Source organism: Saccopteryx bilineata, chromosome 2, assembly GCF_036850765.1.
Source record: "Saccopteryx bilineata isolate mSacBil1 chromosome 2, mSacBil1_pri_phased_curated, whole genome shotgun sequence".
NCBI lineage: Eukaryota > Metazoa > Chordata > Mammalia > Chiroptera > Emballonuridae > Saccopteryx > Saccopteryx bilineata.
The window spans coordinates 297,263,750-297,282,341 of NC_089491.1; the positions used below are offsets into that span (position 1 = coordinate 297,263,750).

Genomic DNA, 18,592 nt, shown 5'->3' on the forward strand with positions numbered 1-18,592 from the left:
TAGAGTGCTAGGATGTAGGAATACAGAAAGATAACAGAGACAATCCTTGTCCTCAAGAAGCTCTGTGAAGAGAGGAACACACACAGGTGCCTTACAGGGCAGCAGACGAAAAGTCCCAAATGAATGTCCTTGTCACTTATGCTAAAGTTATGGAATAGGATAATCAGAGAAGCTGTTGTGAGTATGTAACACCAAGGAAGTGGTAAGAATAGACATTTTTCCTTCCTCTCCTCTCCTCTCCTCTCCTCTCCTCTCCTCTCCTCTCCTCTCCTCTCCTCTCCTCTCCTCTCCTCTCCTCTCCTCTCCTCTCCTCTCCTCTCCTCTCCTCTCCTCTCCTCCCCTCCCCTCCCCTCCCCTCCCCTCTCCTTTCCCTTTCCCTTTCCCTTTTGCTTTTCCTCCCTCCATCCCTCCTTCCTTCCTTCCCTCCCTCCCTCCCTTCCCTCCTTTCTTCGCTCCTTCCTTTCTTCCAATAAATATTTATTCCATTTTCTAATTGCAAAGTACAGTGCTAGACACTTAAAGAGAACAGTGAGATAAAAATATGATACTGAGAGGGAGAGAAAAAAGCACATTTGTGGATTAATTAACAATAATAGCTAAAATTTACTGGGCCCTGTATGAGTGTCCTGCGGCTGCCAAAGCAAATCACCACGAACTTAGTGGCTTAGAGCAACAGAAACTTACTTTCTCACAGTTCTGGAGGTAGAAGTCTAAAGTCTAGGTGTTGGCAGGGCTGGGCTTCCTCCAGATGCTGTGGGGAGATCCCTTTCTTGGGTGGCTGTTGGCATTCCTTGACAATCTCTGTCTCAATCTTCACGTGGTCTTTTCTTCTATCTGTCTAGTCACCATTGTGTGTCTCTCATTGGTACACTTGCCATTGAATGTAGGGCCCACCTAGATAATCCAGGATGTTCTTTTCATTTCAAGTGCTGTAATTATACCTGTAAGGAATCTTTTTTGTAAATAAGGTGGCATGCATGGTTTCCAGAAAGTAGGACATGGGCATATTTTGGGGAAGCCACCTTTTAACCTATTACAATCCTCTTTCCATGTACCAGGAATTGTCCTAAGCATCTCATATGCATTAACTCACCTTATTGAGTTTCACAACCACCCAATAAGATAAGTTAGTTTGGTCCATATTGAGGAAATGAAGGCACAGAGCCATTAGGTAACTTGGAACCAATACTTGGGATAATCTGCTTTGAGTGGAGGGCTTATGTTGAAAAGGACTGATAGATAAGTTTGGACAAACAAGTTAAAGTCATGTGCAGGATGTCTTAAATAACTAGAAAAAATGTGCCTTATAGTATGGGCAATGGCCAACCACTGAGGATTTTGAACTAGAACATCATATAAGCATTGGTGTATAAGAATATTGATCAGAAAGCACTGTGTCAAACAGATTGAAGGAAGGCAGAAATGGGAGACCTATTAGAAGTGCTCACTCCCATAGACCCTGGCTGATTGGCTCAGCATCAGCTGGCATGTCAAAGTCCCAGTCAATTCCCAGTCAGAGCACTGAGGAGAAGCTACCATCTTCTTCTCCCCACCCCTCCCTGTCTCTCTCTCTCTTCCTCTCTCCCTCCTGCAGCCATGGTTTAAATGGTTTGAGCAAAGTTGGCCCCGGGTGCAGAGGATAGCTCCATGACTTCGACTCAGGTGATAAAATAGCTGAGTTGCTGAGCAACCAAGCTGCAGTCCAGACAGGTAGGACATTGCCTGGTAGGGGGCTTGCTGGGTGGATCCCAGTCGGGGTGCATGCAGGAGTCTGTCTCTGCCTCCCCCTCTCACTTAATAGTAATAGTAATAATAATAATAATAATAATAAAAAGAAGTGCTCACATAATTGTTCTGAGAGACATACAGGCTAGACCAGAGGTCTGGCCACAGAAACAGAGGAAGACATAATAGCCTATCCTCTTTTTCATCCCAGTGTGTGTAGCCAGACTGTCTTCTTTATTAGACTTACCGTTTCCATTTTCCTAAGTTCCATACCAGGAGGCAGTTGAGATACCAGAAATCTCCATTTGCTCCAATTTAGCATACACTGGTTTTTTCATTGCTCTTAAATTTGAAAGCACTTGAATAGTGTCTAGAAATGCAACCCCCATAGTTTTGATTGTGGTCATTTTTAAGACAATGGAACAATGGCAATGAATGATGTCCCTCTTGAGATTAAGAGATGGTCAACTTTGACCTATGATGGAATAAGCCTAGAAGCCAATTAAAGCATAAATAAAGTCAATAACAAGGACTAGTGGGAATGGTTTGTACATGCAGCCACCGTGGAGCTTGGTCTTTGCTTTCTCCCTCTAGAACAGGGGTCTCAAACTCAACTCAGCATGTGGGCCGCAGAGCAAGATCACAGCCGTTCGGTGGGCCGCACTAGGTCTACAAAAGGCAACTGTTACGCAACACTTTTCTCACTGCAGTTGAAAACAAAAAAAAAATCAGTACAACAAGCACAATCGTACATGCAGTTTACTCAGTGTCACAAAACGACCAGAAACTGTAGTTCGCATCACAACTGCTGTTAACTAAGCTAATATCTAGCTAGGATGCTAGAGAAATGAAAAATACAAGTAGGCCCCTAGGCTTACTTAATTTTATCCAAAATATTTTGAACTTCGTGGATTAGTCTGCGGGCCGCACAAAATTGTTCGGCGGGCCGCATGCGGCCCGCGGGCCGCGAGTTTGAGACCCCTGCTCTAGAATCAGCAGACAGGCGGAAGGAAGCATCTCTATTCTCACCTCCCACATACTTGTCTTGGCGACCATTGCTGCTCCTGCTGTGACCTGAATACTAAACACCCCTTATTCATTTTTAGTTTTTTAAGCTTTTTGTGAGAATTTGATCAGTAATGCCTGATGGAAAAGGTATTTCCTGTTGGACCATGAAAGTTTTGAATGCAAGAGACCCCCAATCATACTGAGTCTTCAGTTCAACCTATTCTTCAGACCCCAGACACCACCAATGCCAGTCAAAGTAACCCAAATGTTTCCAAAAGCTGTAATTATTTTTACCTAACACAGTGAAAGCAAAAACTAAAATGCTTATTTACTCCTGAAGTTGGATTAATTTTAAGGAGTGCTTTCCTAAAAGGATAAGATATTTGATTTCATTTTAAAGTTTTAATAAAGTGATATTATTCATTATAAAATAAAATTCAAATATGACATGACTATAAAATAAAAAGTAAAATTACAACATTTTTAAGTTTGAAGATACTATTTTTGATGGGAATATCTTAACTCCATGTAATATCCTCCTTCCAGGGTTAAAAAATAATAAGCTTCTAATACATGGGTCCTCAAAGTGTGGTCTGGGGGCCACAAACGCCCGCATCCCCCAGGAGCGTATTGGGAATGCAGACTCTCAGTCTTCACGGCAGAACTTAGGGAATCAGTATCTGGATTTTAACAAGATAACCCAAGTGGGGGGTGTTTTCACTAATATTAGTCCTTTGGAAGGCATCTGGTTGTGAAAGAAATTGAAGGTAAGAAATGAATAAAAGCGGTAGGCAGAAAAATCAGCTAATTCATTCTACAGTTATGTGTGAACACAATCCAATTTGGGAACACACCACTAGAGAATCAGACGTTAGAGTGACCTGTTAAAAAGATGTCACTCACAAGTAGGCCACCTCCCCTTAGTCCTTATAGTAATTACAAATTAATAAAGAAAATCATAGAAAGAGAAACTTTTACAACCGAGATGAACAATAAGAATTTATAGTTGTTAGTGCACGTGAAGTCTGGAGCCTCAAACTAAGCTTGTTCTCCCCAAATCTGGGTTACTAAAAAATAAACATGTTGCTTATGCAGTTAGGGCCCCCAAAGGCCATGGGAGTAAATTTCATCATTTTGGGAGGTCTCAGTCCCTAATATGTAGAACCCAACTAACAAATGTCACTGGATCATGAGGGATGCAGAAAGAATTTGAAAACTGAGAGCCCAGAATGTTATTGTGGCAGATTTCAAGGGTGGGTCCCAGTTTCATCCAATTAATTGCCACTCGTGTGAGATAATATCACAACAAAAGGGTGGTAGCCTGCTTGAAGAAAAAGGTGAGCTAATTAATAAGAAGGTGTCACAGTGTTTACTCTGCTGTCTAGAAGAAAAGGGTCCTCATGAGAACCAGAGGATTCTCAGGTTTCAATATAGATAGGAATCCATGGGTGTTCAATAAGGATCTGCTGAATGAATGCATGAATGGCTAATCTTGAGACAGGGAATGGATAATCATTCATTCAACAAATATTTACTGAGCCAGGCTGGCTAGAGACACAATGGTGAGCAAAAGCACACACTGCCTTTGCCCACAGGGAGCTTAACATCAACTCAAATACTCCCGTGGATAAATGTACATTGTATCATTGCTCTGTGTCATAAGAGACAAACAAGGGCAAGGAACCAGGAGAACTTGCACTAGAGCGGTTTAATCTGGTCAGAGGTTAGAGAAGACTTCCCTGAGGAAGTAGCCCTTGAGCTAAAAGCTGAAGAATGAGCAAGAACTAAGGTAGGGAAGATAGGTGGGAAGTGTGTCCCAGGCAGAGGGAACAGTATGTGCACAAGCCTTTTGGCAAGAGGGAGCATGTGGGTGCATGGTGGTCAGAAAGGCCAGTCCTGTTGGGTGGAGTGATGGGATGTGGCTGGGGACCATGCTGAGCTGTGTACACCTTGGTTCTTCTCAGAGTGCTGGGAGACCACTGAAAGATCACAGCTGTGGTGGGGGTGGTTGTGGAGGATGTGTATTTTGCAATGACCATATCTGGGTTTTTAAAAGATCACTTGGGCAGCAACATGGAGTACAGCTCAGGGGCAGGAGGGCAGAGGGTATGTGTGGAGACAGTCTGGGAGAGAGTAAATGCTCCCCTTCACAGAAGATCCAGCTCTGTGGGTCCAGTTCTCATCTCTCCCTGAAGCCTTGCTTCGGAGAGGCCTGCCCACCCAGAGCGAGGCAGGCTCTGCGCAATGAGCTCTCTCCTCTAGACACAGAAAGTGAACAGGCTGGCGATCCCGCCAGCAAACCAGTCCATTCTGAATCCATGTGAATCAGTTCCTCCCAGGTGAAATGTAAAAATGCAGTTTCTGAACCTGCAAGTTGAACACGCAGCCCAAATACAGGGGCCTGAAAGGCCCACCTGAAAGTATCACTGAGCAGCACGCCCTCCGTTACCCACATCCTAACTCTGGTTAAAATGCCATTTCTTAGACCCCTTGCTGAAAAGATGAGGCCTAGAGAGACTACATAACTTGTCCAGTCACACGGTAACTTTTAAGGACCAGTTCCCTGAACTCTCTAAAATTTAGGTGTGTGACACTTTCAAAATGCTCTACTGGTCAGCATTTTATATACATATAATGGACAGAGTCATAGAAACATGCTTTAAAGTTAGATTTTATTTTTTACAACTTTGTACTTTAATTACAATCTCCAGCCCCTAGAATAGAAGACCTAACGAATGGGCATTCGGTCTAAACCTAACAACCAACTACTTGAGCCTTCAACAATCTCTGCACCCAAGACATTCACAAACCCTGGAAATGAGTCTTTCTGTGTAGGTGTCAGTGTCTTTATTTCGAGATGACTTGGAGAACTCAAGTCCTGTTTTCAGTCTCTGAGAAAAATGAATTTTCCTTTGCTATTCACTCTCACCCACCATTGCTTAGCTCGGCTAACAAATAAAAAAAAGCCCAGTGATTGTCCTGGGCCTCTCAGTATACATTCTGCACTCCGCACAGTTCCTGTTTCCCCTTTGCTTCCTTGTAGGGCTTCCTGCTCTGACCCTTTTACATGATTCCCCTTAGACCTCTGGGCCCTTTTGTGATGTTTCTGGGTTTTATTACTGCATTGTTACTTGTCTGTTCTTTGTTCTACTGCCTGTTCCCTCAGGAAGCAGCTAAAAATTCAAACCTTGGCCCTCATGTTGTTGCCAGAGATTTTAGTTCATATTTGTAATAATTATTCAGATACGTTCCAAAACAAAGATCTGAATTCCCCATCATTTCTGCTTTAAGATTGAACATTAAAAGTGATTTCTGTCAACCACAAATGCAATCTGTTTTTCACATGGTTTTCTTCCTCTGTCTTTCCAAGATACAGCTTCATACACTCATAATTTTTGATAGCCAAGATTCAGAGGTGTAGTGTGTTCAGCAGTTTTATGAGAATCCTCTCAAACCTACGATTTGGATTGCTGACCTGCCGGCTCGCTCCTGGAGCCTGGAAACTGCAGATTGGAAGAGCAGCGTGGCGGAGAATGCTGGGAGAGGTCCTATTTACAGGGCTCTGAGATTGCAGTTTGTGTTCACCATTTGACTTTCTCTCAATTCGGCAGTTTCTTTCCAAATGGAGCATTATTCTCTCATCTTTAAAGTATGCCGAGTTTAGTCAGTTTGGACAGTGAGCAAATTATCAGGAGAGTTCTCAAGAATTAGGAAGAAAAAGCCAAGCCATTGCACTCAACCTGGGGCCACAATCTCCTGGGGTGCTGGTGAAGACCAGTATGATTTCCCTTCGTTTTAACCCACTCCTGTCTGTGTTAACACTATGCTAGGTACCAGCTGAAGAAGGACAAATTTGAAAGAAGCTACCCAAGTATTTTTTCTTCACAATGCTAGGGTTAAGAAAAATTTGTTTGACTACTATGAAATGTTTTGCTATTATGTAAATAATACTACTCTTTATGAAGTATATGATTGTAACGTTTTACAACCTGGAAAATGTACCTACCACCACCACCAGCATTCCCCCTGGTTATGAGAGAATAAAGAACATTGTCTGGGAAATGGCTTATAAGGAAAAAAAAATAGCCTGCACAAAGTAGTTTCTTATAAGTGACTGTTGAATTGAATTAAACCTAAGGGGCCTGGTTTTATATGGGCCTAACATCTTCCAATTCAGGCTGCTTAGTTATTGAAGGGATAGCTACTCTGTTTGTATCTCTGCCTTCTATATCTCCCTATTGGTTCCTCTTTGGACATTAAATCCTTACATTTGTAGAAAAAAAATTTTTTTTTAAATAAAGACACACAGCAGCTCCCAATAGGAGGCAAAATGGTCTTCCAACTGCCTCCTGGCCATTTCCTTAGGGTATTTTTACCCATAAGTTGACCCCCAATTTCTGTATAGGAGGTTTGAAAGGTTTAAGCTGTGTTTGTATATGTGTTCAGATAAACGGCAAATGTCCATACCAAAGGATAGAACATTATGGAAGTGCCCAAACCCATCCCCCCACTCCTTAGTACTGCCACCATCCAGACTTCATTTCAAATTCAGCACATTAAAAACGGGCTCAGTAAGGGTTATTGCCCCTTAAAATCAGCTCCTTCCCCCAACTTCCTCACTTGTTTAAGGCAATATCTTGTCAGGTTAAAAACAGTGCAACTATCTTTGTTAAATTCTCCTTCTTAGTGTTCACCCTCCCACTACCCAATTAATCATCAAATTCTATCTATACTGTCTTTATAATGTGTTGGAAACTCTCCTTCATTCTTTTCTATTCCAGCAAGACAGAAATAGGGGGTGAGGGTCCAGCTCTCTAGTCTGGGTGGTGAGATCAGAAACACCACGTACAAGTGGGGAAAAAATCACAGAAATAGAAAAAAACGCAAAATAACACAGCTTCAAACATGCCTGTATACCGATCCTGGGGTACTAGCAGTCCATTTGTCTTGTGAAATCTGAAGCAGTTGGGGAACCTTCCTTGGGTTCAGGGGCTGTGGTGAGGCCTGTGGTGGTCCCGCTCAGGCCACTGGGTTCCAGCCAAGCCTCCTCCCACTTAGCATCAGGAAGCCCTCATTTCCAGATTCACCAATCTCCACGCACAGCACGGCACATATATACATATATCTAATCCAAGCTAGAGTTGGCATATTTCATTACGAGTATTTCATGGTGATTTTTAAATTCTGTCTTTATATTTTACCTCCACCTGGATAGAAGCTCATTCTTCTGTATTCTTATGGCCCCTTCCCCTCCCCATAGCAACCAACACAGGGTTCCGCAGTATATAGTCTATAAATAAAATGTTTGTTAAATCATAGAGCCTTAGAATTTGAATCAGAAGGAATCTTAGGACTTCTTCTTGTCCAATCCTTTATTTTATAGACGAAGAAGCAAGTTTAGAGAGATTAGTTGACTTGCCCAAATTCACACAGCTGGATAGTGGGAAAGGGCCAGAATCCAGGTTTCTCCGCTTTGAAGTCCCCACCCTACGTTGTCCTTAGATAATCAGTGACAGAAATATCTGATTTTACACGAGGTCTCCTAAGGATGGTAATCATAGGGGTGATTTGCTTTACAGAAACATTTGCAAAGCTTCGGTCGCAGGACAAGTATTAACTTCTCAGCTCGGCGCTGGACAGGCACAAGTTACATGCGGCACTTGTTTATGAGTCTGTAGCCCAATCTAGGTTCTTTTGACAGGAGGGCGCACCCTAGGGCCGGTACACAGGGGGCTCCCTCCCGGCCCCTCCCTCGCTGCAGTCTGTCACACAGCAGCCGCGCGGCCCGCCCCACGTGGACTCGGCTCTCAGGATCAAAGTCTGTTTGGTAGCCGGCCCCTGCAGGTGTGCGGGGGGCTGCGAGGACCCGCAGCGCCAGAGCAGCAGCTCCGCCAAATAACTGTGAACCCCGCCTGCCCCTCCCCCTCCTGCTGCACGCGGCCCGCGCCCCCAACCCTCCCCCACGACGCCCGCTGTTGCACCCGGCCGCGGCCCCCCAGCCCACGCCTGGAACCTAGAGGAGAAGGCCCCGCCCCCATCTGTTGGAGACACGACACCACCCCCTCCCGCCCCGCCGACACTCCACCCAATAGCGAGCGCGGATGGGCGGGATGCGGCGGCTGTCGTGAGGGGGTCCTGTCCAATGGGTAAGAGTGCCGGGCCCGGTGGGCGGGGCGTCAAAGCCTTGTCACACTCGGGTCCGTGTGAAAACGGGGGTTCCGAGTGCAAAGCAAAGTTTTTTTGTAAACCGTCTGCAAAGGCGGGGGGGCGAGGAAGGCGCCCCACACCGGGCCGAGTGCAGCTGCTGTGGCCGCCGCCTTTCTAGCTTCCCCCCGCGTCGGCTCCTCGATCCGAGCCACAGCGGAGGGAAGACCTGCGCCGAAAGCCTGCAGATGCTTGGAACCATCGCAGCGCGGAGCTGCTTGTCGCCGGTCCCCGCCGCCCACCAGCTCTTGGTCTTGGTCGGGCTCTTGGTCCCCGGGCTCCGGAAACCCCTGCTCCCCAACGCCGCCGCCTCCGCCGCCCCGCTGCGGGTGTGGGGACCGCTGGGGCTGAGCCGGGCCTCCGCCTCGGCTCCGAGGACGGGCGCCTGAAGAGCTGCGCGCTGCTGGCCCGCCGGGGACGCCCCCAGGCGCAGGGGTTTGGCGGCTTGACCCGGGGCTCACCCTGTCCGGCTCCGGAGGCCCCTCGGCGGTGTCCCTAGTGGCCCGGCCCGGGTGGTGAGAGCCCCGCGCCGTCCTTCTCCTGTCGCCGGGTCGTAGACCGACCCTCAGAGCCTCGCAGCCACCGCCTCCCAAGTGTCCGGGCCGCGCTCGGCGGGCCCTTGAGCCGCAGCCATGGGGTGCTGGGGTCGGAACCGGGGCCGGCTCCTGTGCATGCTGATGCTGACCTTCATGTTCATGGTGGTGGAGGTGGTGGTGAGCCAGGTGACCTCGTCGCTGGCGATGCTGTCGGACTCCTTCCACATGCTGTCGGATGTGCTGGCGCTGGTGGTGGCACTGGTGGCCGAGCGCTTCGCCCGGCGGACACACGCCACCCAGAAGAACACGTTCGGCTGGATCCGGGCCGAAGTGATGGGGGCCCTGGTGAACGCCATCTTCCTGACCGGCCTCTGCTTCGCCATCCTGCTGGAGGCCATCGAGCGCTTCATCGAGCCGCACGAGATGCAGCAGCCGCTGGTGGTCCTCGGGGTCGGCGTGGCGGGGCTGGTGGTCAACGTGCTGGGGCTCTGTCTCTTCCACCATCACAGCGGCTTGGGCAACAACTCCGGCCACGGCCACTCGCACGGGGGCCACGGCCCCCCGAAGGGGGTCCGCAGCAAGAGCAGCCGCCCCGGGGACAGCGACAGCACGAGCCCGGGCGACCAGAGACCTGACCAGGAGGAGACCAATACCCTGGTGGCCAATAGCAGCAACTCCAATGGGCTGAAACTGGACGGGACAGGTGAGGAGAGAAAGTTGCCGCCTCAGGTGGTTGGGTTTGGGGAGCCCAGACCCTAGCCGGGGCCCAGGGCAGGATGGCCCGCACGCCCCCTGGTGCCCGAGACGGCCACCTTCGCGCCACCTCCTTCCCACTCCTTCCAGTCCCGCCCCGCCGGGGAAAGCATGTAAATAGGGCCCCTTTCAGCCCGGTGGTGGCCAGAGGGCGCGTGTTGGTCTGGGGGTGCCCTTGGGGGTGTACTTGGGGACCGTACTTGGGAAACGGGCAGGAGGTGACAGCCGTTGCCGTGCGCTACCGGACTTGCCTGTCTTACAGGCTATCTTTTCCAGGGACGGTCTGATGAGGGGTTTTAAAAGATCCAAAATGCTTCCTAATTCAGTTTCTTGGCCCGGTTGGAAAATGGAGAGAATCACCAATTTGTTCTTAGTTGTTGGCTGTTTGAAATCCAAACGGTTCATATGCCCTTTGAACATGTTTCTTGATATCAGAGCTATCTAGCCATTGACTTCCCTGAGCTCAAAAAGATTTATCAACAGCAGTGTATGTTTCAGTTAATTGTCTAAAAGCTAAACCTGGATCCTGAAAATGCTAGACTTGCGATCTGTCTAGGCATGTTTAACATTTTAGTTAATTTTCAATCACACTAAAATAAAGAGTGATGGTAATTTATTTGTTCATCTTATATTTTTAATGGATGCTGTTCATTCTAAACGTAAATGCTCTTGAAAGAAATCTAGAACGTAAATGTTAAAGAAAGGAGATGGAAAAAGGAGTCAGTCAATACCCTTCCACCCAAGTTCAATGATGTTAAAAATTTGTATTTCCTTCCAATTTTTTTCCATTTATATTTCATTACCTAGTTGTATGGTACTACCTAGACAGTTTTCCCCTCAAAATGCAGGATATTATGTTAATGAAATTCAAGTTGTATATTGAAAAGGTTTAATAAATAATCTAATTTCCTCTCACTTTTACTCTGCAGGGTGTTATTCCAAAGAATATTAAGCTTCTCTGGTGTGTAAATTTCCTTTAACAGACCAGTACATTTGGTTTAAGAGTTATAGGGTATGGGGAAAATAGAGGTTGGTAAAAACTTACAGTCAGCTTAGGATAAGGTCTGAGGAGCTATGTAACACATGGTGACTGTAGTTGATGGCACTATTGTATAATTGATATTTGCTAAGAGAATAGAATTTAAATGTTCTCACCAAAAAAATATAAATAAATAAATATGTGAGGTGATGGATGTGTTCATTAAATAGATGGGGGAAGGGGTTCTTTCATAATGTATACAAATAAGTGACCATGGTGTACACTTTCAAAATGTTACAATTTTATATGTCAATTATATCTCAATAAAACAAAATCTTTAAATATTCTAAAAAAAAAAAAAAATAGGGTCGTTTGCTGGGGTTGCAGTGGGATAGAGTGCTGACCTGGGATGCTGAGGTCCCAGGGTCGAAACTCCAAGGTTGCTGGCTTGAGGGTGGGATCATTGACATGATCCCATGGTTGCTGGCTTGAGCACCGGGTCACTGGCTGGGCTAGAGCACCCTTCTCTCCTCCTGCTGTGTCCCATTGTGACCCCCCACCCCCACCCCACGGATGAGAAGCATTCGGTAAACAACCAAAATGCTCCAACTACACGAGTTGATGCTTCTCATCTCTCTCCTTTCCTGTCTCACAAAAAAAGCAATAGAGAGTAGATTATTAGGAGCAACTTTTACTGAGGTTACTCTGATTGTTGATAACTTCATATTGATTTGTCAGTTTCTAAGTTCTTTCTACCAAGAAACTCTTACCTTTTATATTCACAATAAACATTTAAAAGTTAAAAACATCTTAAAGACAAAAAGTGGCTAGAGTTATATGTCAAATTAGTCCTTTGTATTAGACTTATCCATAGTTGCATTTAATTTGGGACATTAGCATTCAATTTTGCTTCTTTTTGGCGTATGCCAAAAAGTATTGCAGAGTGTTCCCAGGACCCCATCTCCACAGAAGATGGACTTTTTTAGAGAGGTAGGGTGGATAGAAGAATGAAGAAACTGTCATCTTAATGACTTAATTTAGCCCTGGCCATTATGTCCTGGCTTGGTCCCAGTATGTCAATTTATATTAAATTCCTTGAGCACATTTTAAAAATTGTTTTATGAAAAATTTTCATTTCCTTATTTATTTATTTATTTTTCAGGGATTTTTTTTTTATTTTATTTTTTATTTATTCATGTTTAGAGAGGAGAGAGAGAGGGAGAGAGAGGAGAGAGAGACAGAGAGAAGGGGGGAGGAGCTGGAAGTATCAACTCCCATATGTGCCTTGACCAGGCAAGCCCAGGGTTTTGAACCGGTGACCTCAGCATTTCCAGGTTGATGCTTTATCCACTGCACCACCACAGGTCAGGCTCATTTCCTTATTTAAATGAACTTAGACAAGGATGTTGATATAAACATTTTAAGTGTATTTGATACAGAATTTGTATTACTTACAGATCCAGAGAAGTCCAGAAATGATGCAACGGAAGTACAAGTGAATGGGAATCTTATCAGAGAAGCTGACCATATTGAATTGGAAGATGAAGATAAGACCGCACAACTTAACATGCGTGGAGTTTTTCTGCATGTCTTTGGAGATGCTTTGGGTTCAGTGATTGTAGTAGTAAATGCCTTGGTCTTTTACTTTTCTTGGCGAGGTTGTCCTGAAGGGGAGTTCTGTGTGAACCCATGTATCCCTGACCCCTGCAAAGCATTGGTAGAAGTAGTTAATGCTAGTCATGCAGCAGTTTCTGAGGCTGGTCCTTGCTGGGTGCTATATTTAGATCCGACTCTTTGTGTTGTAATGGTTTGTATACTTCTTTACACAACTTTTCCATTACTTAAGGAATCTGCTCTTATTCTTCTACAAACTGTTCCTAAACAAATTGATATCAAAAATTTGATAAAAGAACTTCGAAATGTTGAAGGAGTTGAGGAAGTTCATGAATTACATGTTTGGCAGCTTGCTGGAAGCAGAATCATTGCCACTGCTCACATAAAATGTGAAGATCCAACATCATACATGCAGGTGGCTAAAATCATTAAAGACGTTTTCCATAATCACGGAATTCACGCTACTACCATTCAGCCTGAATTTGCTAGTGTAGGCTCTAAATCAAGTGTAGTCCCATGTGAACTTGCCTGCAGAACTCAGTGTGCTTTGAAGCAATGTTGTGGGACTTTGCCACAAGCCCATTCTGGAAAGGATACAGAAAAGGCCCCAACAGTTAGCATTTCTTGTTTAGAACTTAGTGACAATCTAGAGAAGCCCAGGAGGACTAAAGTTGAAAACACGCCTGCTGTTGTGATAGCGATTAAAAAAATGCCAAACAAACAACCTGAATCATCTTTGTGAGTCTTGAAAAAGATGTGATATATGACTTTTGCTTTAAACTGCAAGAGGAAAAAGACTCCATTGAAATTCCAAGTTTGCCAAGTAGTGTAATTGAAGTCCTTGTCTGGTCATACCATTTAATTCTATTTTTGTAAGAACATAATGGGACTGCTGAACAGAGTTCTATATTACGACTTTGTGATTCTTAGTACAGAGTACAGCTATGCTGTAACAATTTTGGAAAGCCAGTTTTAACACTATGTTACATTTTTGTTTAAAGTAAGTGTAAACCTTATATAACATAATGACATTTGATTTCCAGTTTTTCTATGGTGAAAAATTAGGGGGATAAATAAAATTGTTACTGGAATTTCTCTGCTTTTCTCTTCCCCCAATGTTCTACTTTCTTTATTAGAATTACAATTGCTAGAACTTTAAAAGTCAAGAACTTTTGTTTCCTTTGATACTTTAGGTAATATTTACTTGCTCTTTACATAGCATAATGGCAGCATATTTTAAGAGTGACTCATGGAAAAGTTTCTTTTTTTCACATGGGGTATTTATAATACTAAAGATCAGTTATTATCCTGTATTCTATATTGCTGAGTATTATTCTAATAAACAGATAAAATTAACAAGTTGAACTAGAGTTTACACAGAATAGGGCATATGGGGAGTAAGAGCAGGGAAGAAAGTTTACCAAATTAAATATTTAGGTTATTGTAAATTAATACTGAGACTACATTTCTAAATTATTCTGAGAATTTGAACATGCTTTCTTTTTTACCAAAGTTAGTCTAAAACATGGATGTGTTCACCAGCATTACTTTCTTTGAAAGAGGGGCATCAAAAACACTGAGCTGAAGGTTGACTTACAAAATATATACAGTAAATGTTCTTAAGGACATTACATTCAGTCTAATAATTACATGTTAAATACAAGCTTATTGGAATCTTTTAAATTGTGGGTGTTTAAAACAACTCTTCAGAGTTAGTCATTTCATAGTGACCAATCATGAGTGGATTCAGTTGCAGCTTTTCAAACAACCAGCAATGCTTGTGTTTTTGCCAAGAGCCAGTGACTTCAGAGAAGAAAGCAATCTGTTGGATATGAAATTCTTAAAAAGCAAAATGAGTTAAGGCAAAATTAATAATTAGGATTTTATAAATCATCCTGTCTTGATATTGCTCATACCTTCTAATAGTGACTTATTTTGTGAGAGGCCACAATACCGACACAGAAAATTGTTCTTGGCTATTTGATTGTTGCTATGGATTTCAAATCCATACACAAATGTTATTTAAGGGTATTTAAGTTATATTTTTCTTGATAGAGAGGGATTATGCTTTGTGAAGAAACTAGATTTTTGTCCTCAAAAGGATGAATATTAATATCAGTTATCATGTATAGCTCTATTTTTCTAGAAACAAGGTATCCTGACTACTTCAGTGACTTTTATAGCTGACTACTTTTGGAATGGTAGCCTTTTGGGATTTGAAATAATTCATTGTATAATGGGTCTTAAGATGAAAATGCTGGCCTTTGACAGTTAACTTTTTAAAGGGATGCTCTTTTGTGGTAGGTGGTGTGGTTTTTTCTAGCATAAGCCTATTGCTGGCAATGGGCCTGTATAAGAACAGCCGATTTTTCCAATGAGAATGTGGTAATTTTAGGAACACAGTTTGTAAGTTCACATTTACTATAATGGGCCAAAACCATAACCTGCCAATTTGCAATACATCTTGATATTTTAATACTCTTACCTGATATTGTGGAATTCAGTTCCTGAACTGGAAATTACTTTGCAAAAAAGATTTTTTAGACATGGAATTGGTGAATTTTATTATATGGGTGAATAAGAGAGAAAGCTTCAAACTGTACTGTATCATGTACATTCCTGAATTAACAGTTTAAACCACAAAACATTAAGATCTCAAAACTGTTATAGAAACATTTCAGTAATTATACAATAGGATAACTGGTAAAAACACATTACATTCAGTGAAGTTTTCTTTACAAATATTCTATTGAGTCTTTTATTTAAATGTTGGATAATGTTTAAGACGTCAACCAAATGAGGATTTTTAAAATAGTGTAAGCTTGGGACAAGAACTACTTTTTTTTTTCAAAAGTGCTTTGAAGGTAACAGCATTCAGATTTCAGTTATTTCACTTTTCATAATTTTTAAGCAGCTTATATGTAACAAAGTGGTACCGTGGGAGGAATCTCTTTTTTTCAAAGGATTTTGTCATAATAGCAAGAACAGTGGGCACTGCCTCACCCGTTGAGTTTTAGCAGAGACTTATTTATTTCTTTCCAATGCACTTTCTAACCCATTTTTAGCTATATTAGCATTATCTTTTAAAAATGCTTTTATATTTAAATATTGTGGGATTTAAGTGTCTTTTCCAAAATAGCTTATTCCTTCCTGAAAGAAAACCAGGGAAATACCCTGAATTACCAGGAGACTTAAACCCAATATTTAAATATTCTGTTTTATAACACTGCATCAGTTTTAGGAGGCGCATCTCTCCTGCTGGCTCTTTTATATTTGAGCAAGATCAGTGTATTTAGAATGTGTGTTTAGCAACTTGTCTGTTGTCTCAGTGAGAAGGAGGTGTGGCAGGTGCCTGAATTAAAACCAACCTAGAAATTTTTGCAAGGCAAATGCAGCCTTATTGATGAGAGATTTAATTCTCCATTGTCGTCTTATAGGTTATAGCATTGTTTAATAGTTTTGTTTTTTCTTTGAAGGGCATATGCATTGTAAAAGTAGGGACTAGAACTTAACAAAAAAATGGTCACAAAGAAAATGGTCAAAAAACTTTGCTATATGTATTTTAACATTTTAGAAAACAATGTTTGACTGACTAAGGTATATATTGATAATTTGAATAAGAAAAATTTCCATCCAGAGCACCTTTGGAAAATCACCATAGGTAGAAGACTATGTTAACATTTTGTATCTTGTTAACATCCTCATTTAATTTTGAACTTTTGAAAATTTTGAGGGAAAAGGCCCAAGGAATCTGATGTGAAGTATTTAGTAGGCTAACAGGTATTGAGTTGAAGATTTTTACTGTTTCTAAGCAGATGTCATTTGAATGATATAATGTCATTTACCTGCTGTCATAAGGTGTTCACATACATAAATATGGGGGATAATTCTACATATAGAAATATTTATTTTAAGAGAGTTTCAGTTAAGTCATAAAACAGTGTTAAAACTCTTGGGAAGGTGGAGGGGTTTTTTGTTTGTTGTTTTTTAAGTTGAAACTGTCAAATACAGTGTTTGACCATCTGAAATGGAAATTGTCATAGCACTATTGTGATGTAGCTCTACCAATACTGTGTGGCAGGCTATTGTGTTTTACTAACAAGCTCTGAAATATTAAGCAGTCATCTTCACTGGCACAAGAGCTTTTCATATGTCATTCAGTTTAAACTTTTAAACCAAAAACTTAACGGTCCAGTGTCTGGTAAAAAGATGCTGAAGGGAATGTAACATAAAATTCATATGTGGTTCTATATTAAAAAATACACAAATTGCCATGTTATTATGGTTCTGCCTTGAAACAGCACAATGAAGTGTATCAGTGTGTTCTGTGATTCTTCATGAACTTTCCATGTTGTGGTGTTTTGTGTCTGCTAGCCTGTTCTTTGGGCCAGATGTGGCACAGTTAAATGCAACTATCATCTCATTAAATGCAGATGCACATAAAATGTCTTTAGTGCTGCAACATTTTACCTAACCTTTTGTATGTTTTATGACTGTGCATTGTTTTCCAAAGCTGTTCCTACCTCGCCATGAGGCTTTATGGATTGTTATGTATTATAAATGTCTTTTATGAGACAGACTACTGTGTTTCTTCTCATTTATTAAAAGTTAAGTAGAAAAATAAATTAATTTTTAAATATATTTTTGAATATTTTGTGCATATGGCCTCCCCTCCTGTGCCAGGCTGGGTAATGTAGAAGAGAGTTGGACTTTAGATATTGGGAAATCTCAGCTTAAGGGAAGCATTGCTAATGTGCAGAATGACTAGGTTACAGGACAGTGATGTGGAGGAAAACAAATGTGGGTAAAAATTCTAATGGGAATTAAAAGTATAATAGTGCAAAGGCTCACCAACAAGAAATACTCAAAGGCTGTGAAATATTTTTATAAACATTAAGCTTATAAATTAATATAGCTATAGGTTAATCTTTTCGTACTTGCTATTGTTTATTTGTAAGCGTAGTTATAAGGAATATTAAATATTTCACATGTATATAAACACCTGGAACTATCAACACAAAAGTACATTAATTAGATTCTGTGAGTTCAGGACTATTATAAATAGAGTTTCATGAAAAGAATTACAAAAATCTTGTCCTTCTGCCTGGGAAATAAACAGTTGAAAAATCGATTGACAATAAATGGCAGTAGATAATAGAATTGAAAAATGAAGTAGATATTCCAAAGAAGGGATAAAAATGTTCGGATAGGGTATCTGTAGGTTAAAGTGGAAAAGGGTAGGGGTCCAGAAGTACAGGGGCATGGAATAGTATAGATGGTTGAGGGTCAAGAGGTGGGAGAGGGAAAGAGTTAACAGCTGGTTTTCATTTGGTTTTACTACAGGAATGGCGGAAGCCATCAATTTTTGAGGGTAACTGAGAAAGTGGAGAAGGCACTGTATAGGATGGAGGGATGTATTCGGAATGGGAAGTAGATGAAGTGAGATGGGACAAGTCAGTTCACTAGGTATTCAGTGCTAAGAGCCAGAACTGGTTCCCAAATACACATGCCCACTCTATGGACTCGTTCCTATTGATTCCACACATTGTGCTTTCATACTTTAATTTATGAAATCAGAATGCACAGATACAATCAGTGGTATAATTGCTGTTGGTCAACTTCTTATCTGCATATATTTTTACTAGTAAGGGTTCAGAAAAAATTCCTCAGTCGATAGGTCTTTCAAGTATTGGCTAGTGTGGATAAGAGCTGTTGCTTTTGAGTTAGAAAATACTCTTAAGAAGTTCAGCAAGAGAGCTAGGATGTAGCCAGT

The 18,592-nt window shown here is 42.2% G+C and overlaps 1 protein-coding gene across 1 annotated transcript; it reads left to right on the top strand.

Moving 5' to 3' along the window:
* Nucleotides 1-8,810: 8,810 nt before the first annotated feature.
* Nucleotides 8,811-17,398, top strand: SLC30A1 (solute carrier family 30 member 1). Its single transcript, XM_066261424.1, has 2 exons — nucleotides 8,811-10,176; nucleotides 12,663-17,398. Exons 1-2 carry the CDS (start codon nucleotides 9,570-9,572, stop codon nucleotides 13,559-13,561), a joined length of 1,506 nt encoding a protein of 501 aa, XP_066117521.1. The 5' UTR covers nucleotides 8,811-9,569; the 3' UTR covers nucleotides 13,562-17,398.
* The last annotated feature ends 1,194 nt before the right edge of the window (nucleotides 17,399-18,592 follow it).

Excerpts from the sequence above, each read along its gene's own strand:
- SLC30A1 (XM_066261424.1), top strand. The coding sequence starts at position 9,570 with ATGGGGTGCTGGGGTCGGAACCGGGGCCGGCTCCTGTGCATGCTGATG. Across the intron at positions 10,177-12,662 it reads GCTGAAACTGGACGGGACAG|ATCCAGAGAAGTCCAGAAAT; the intron begins GTGAGGAGAGAA and ends TATTACTTACAG.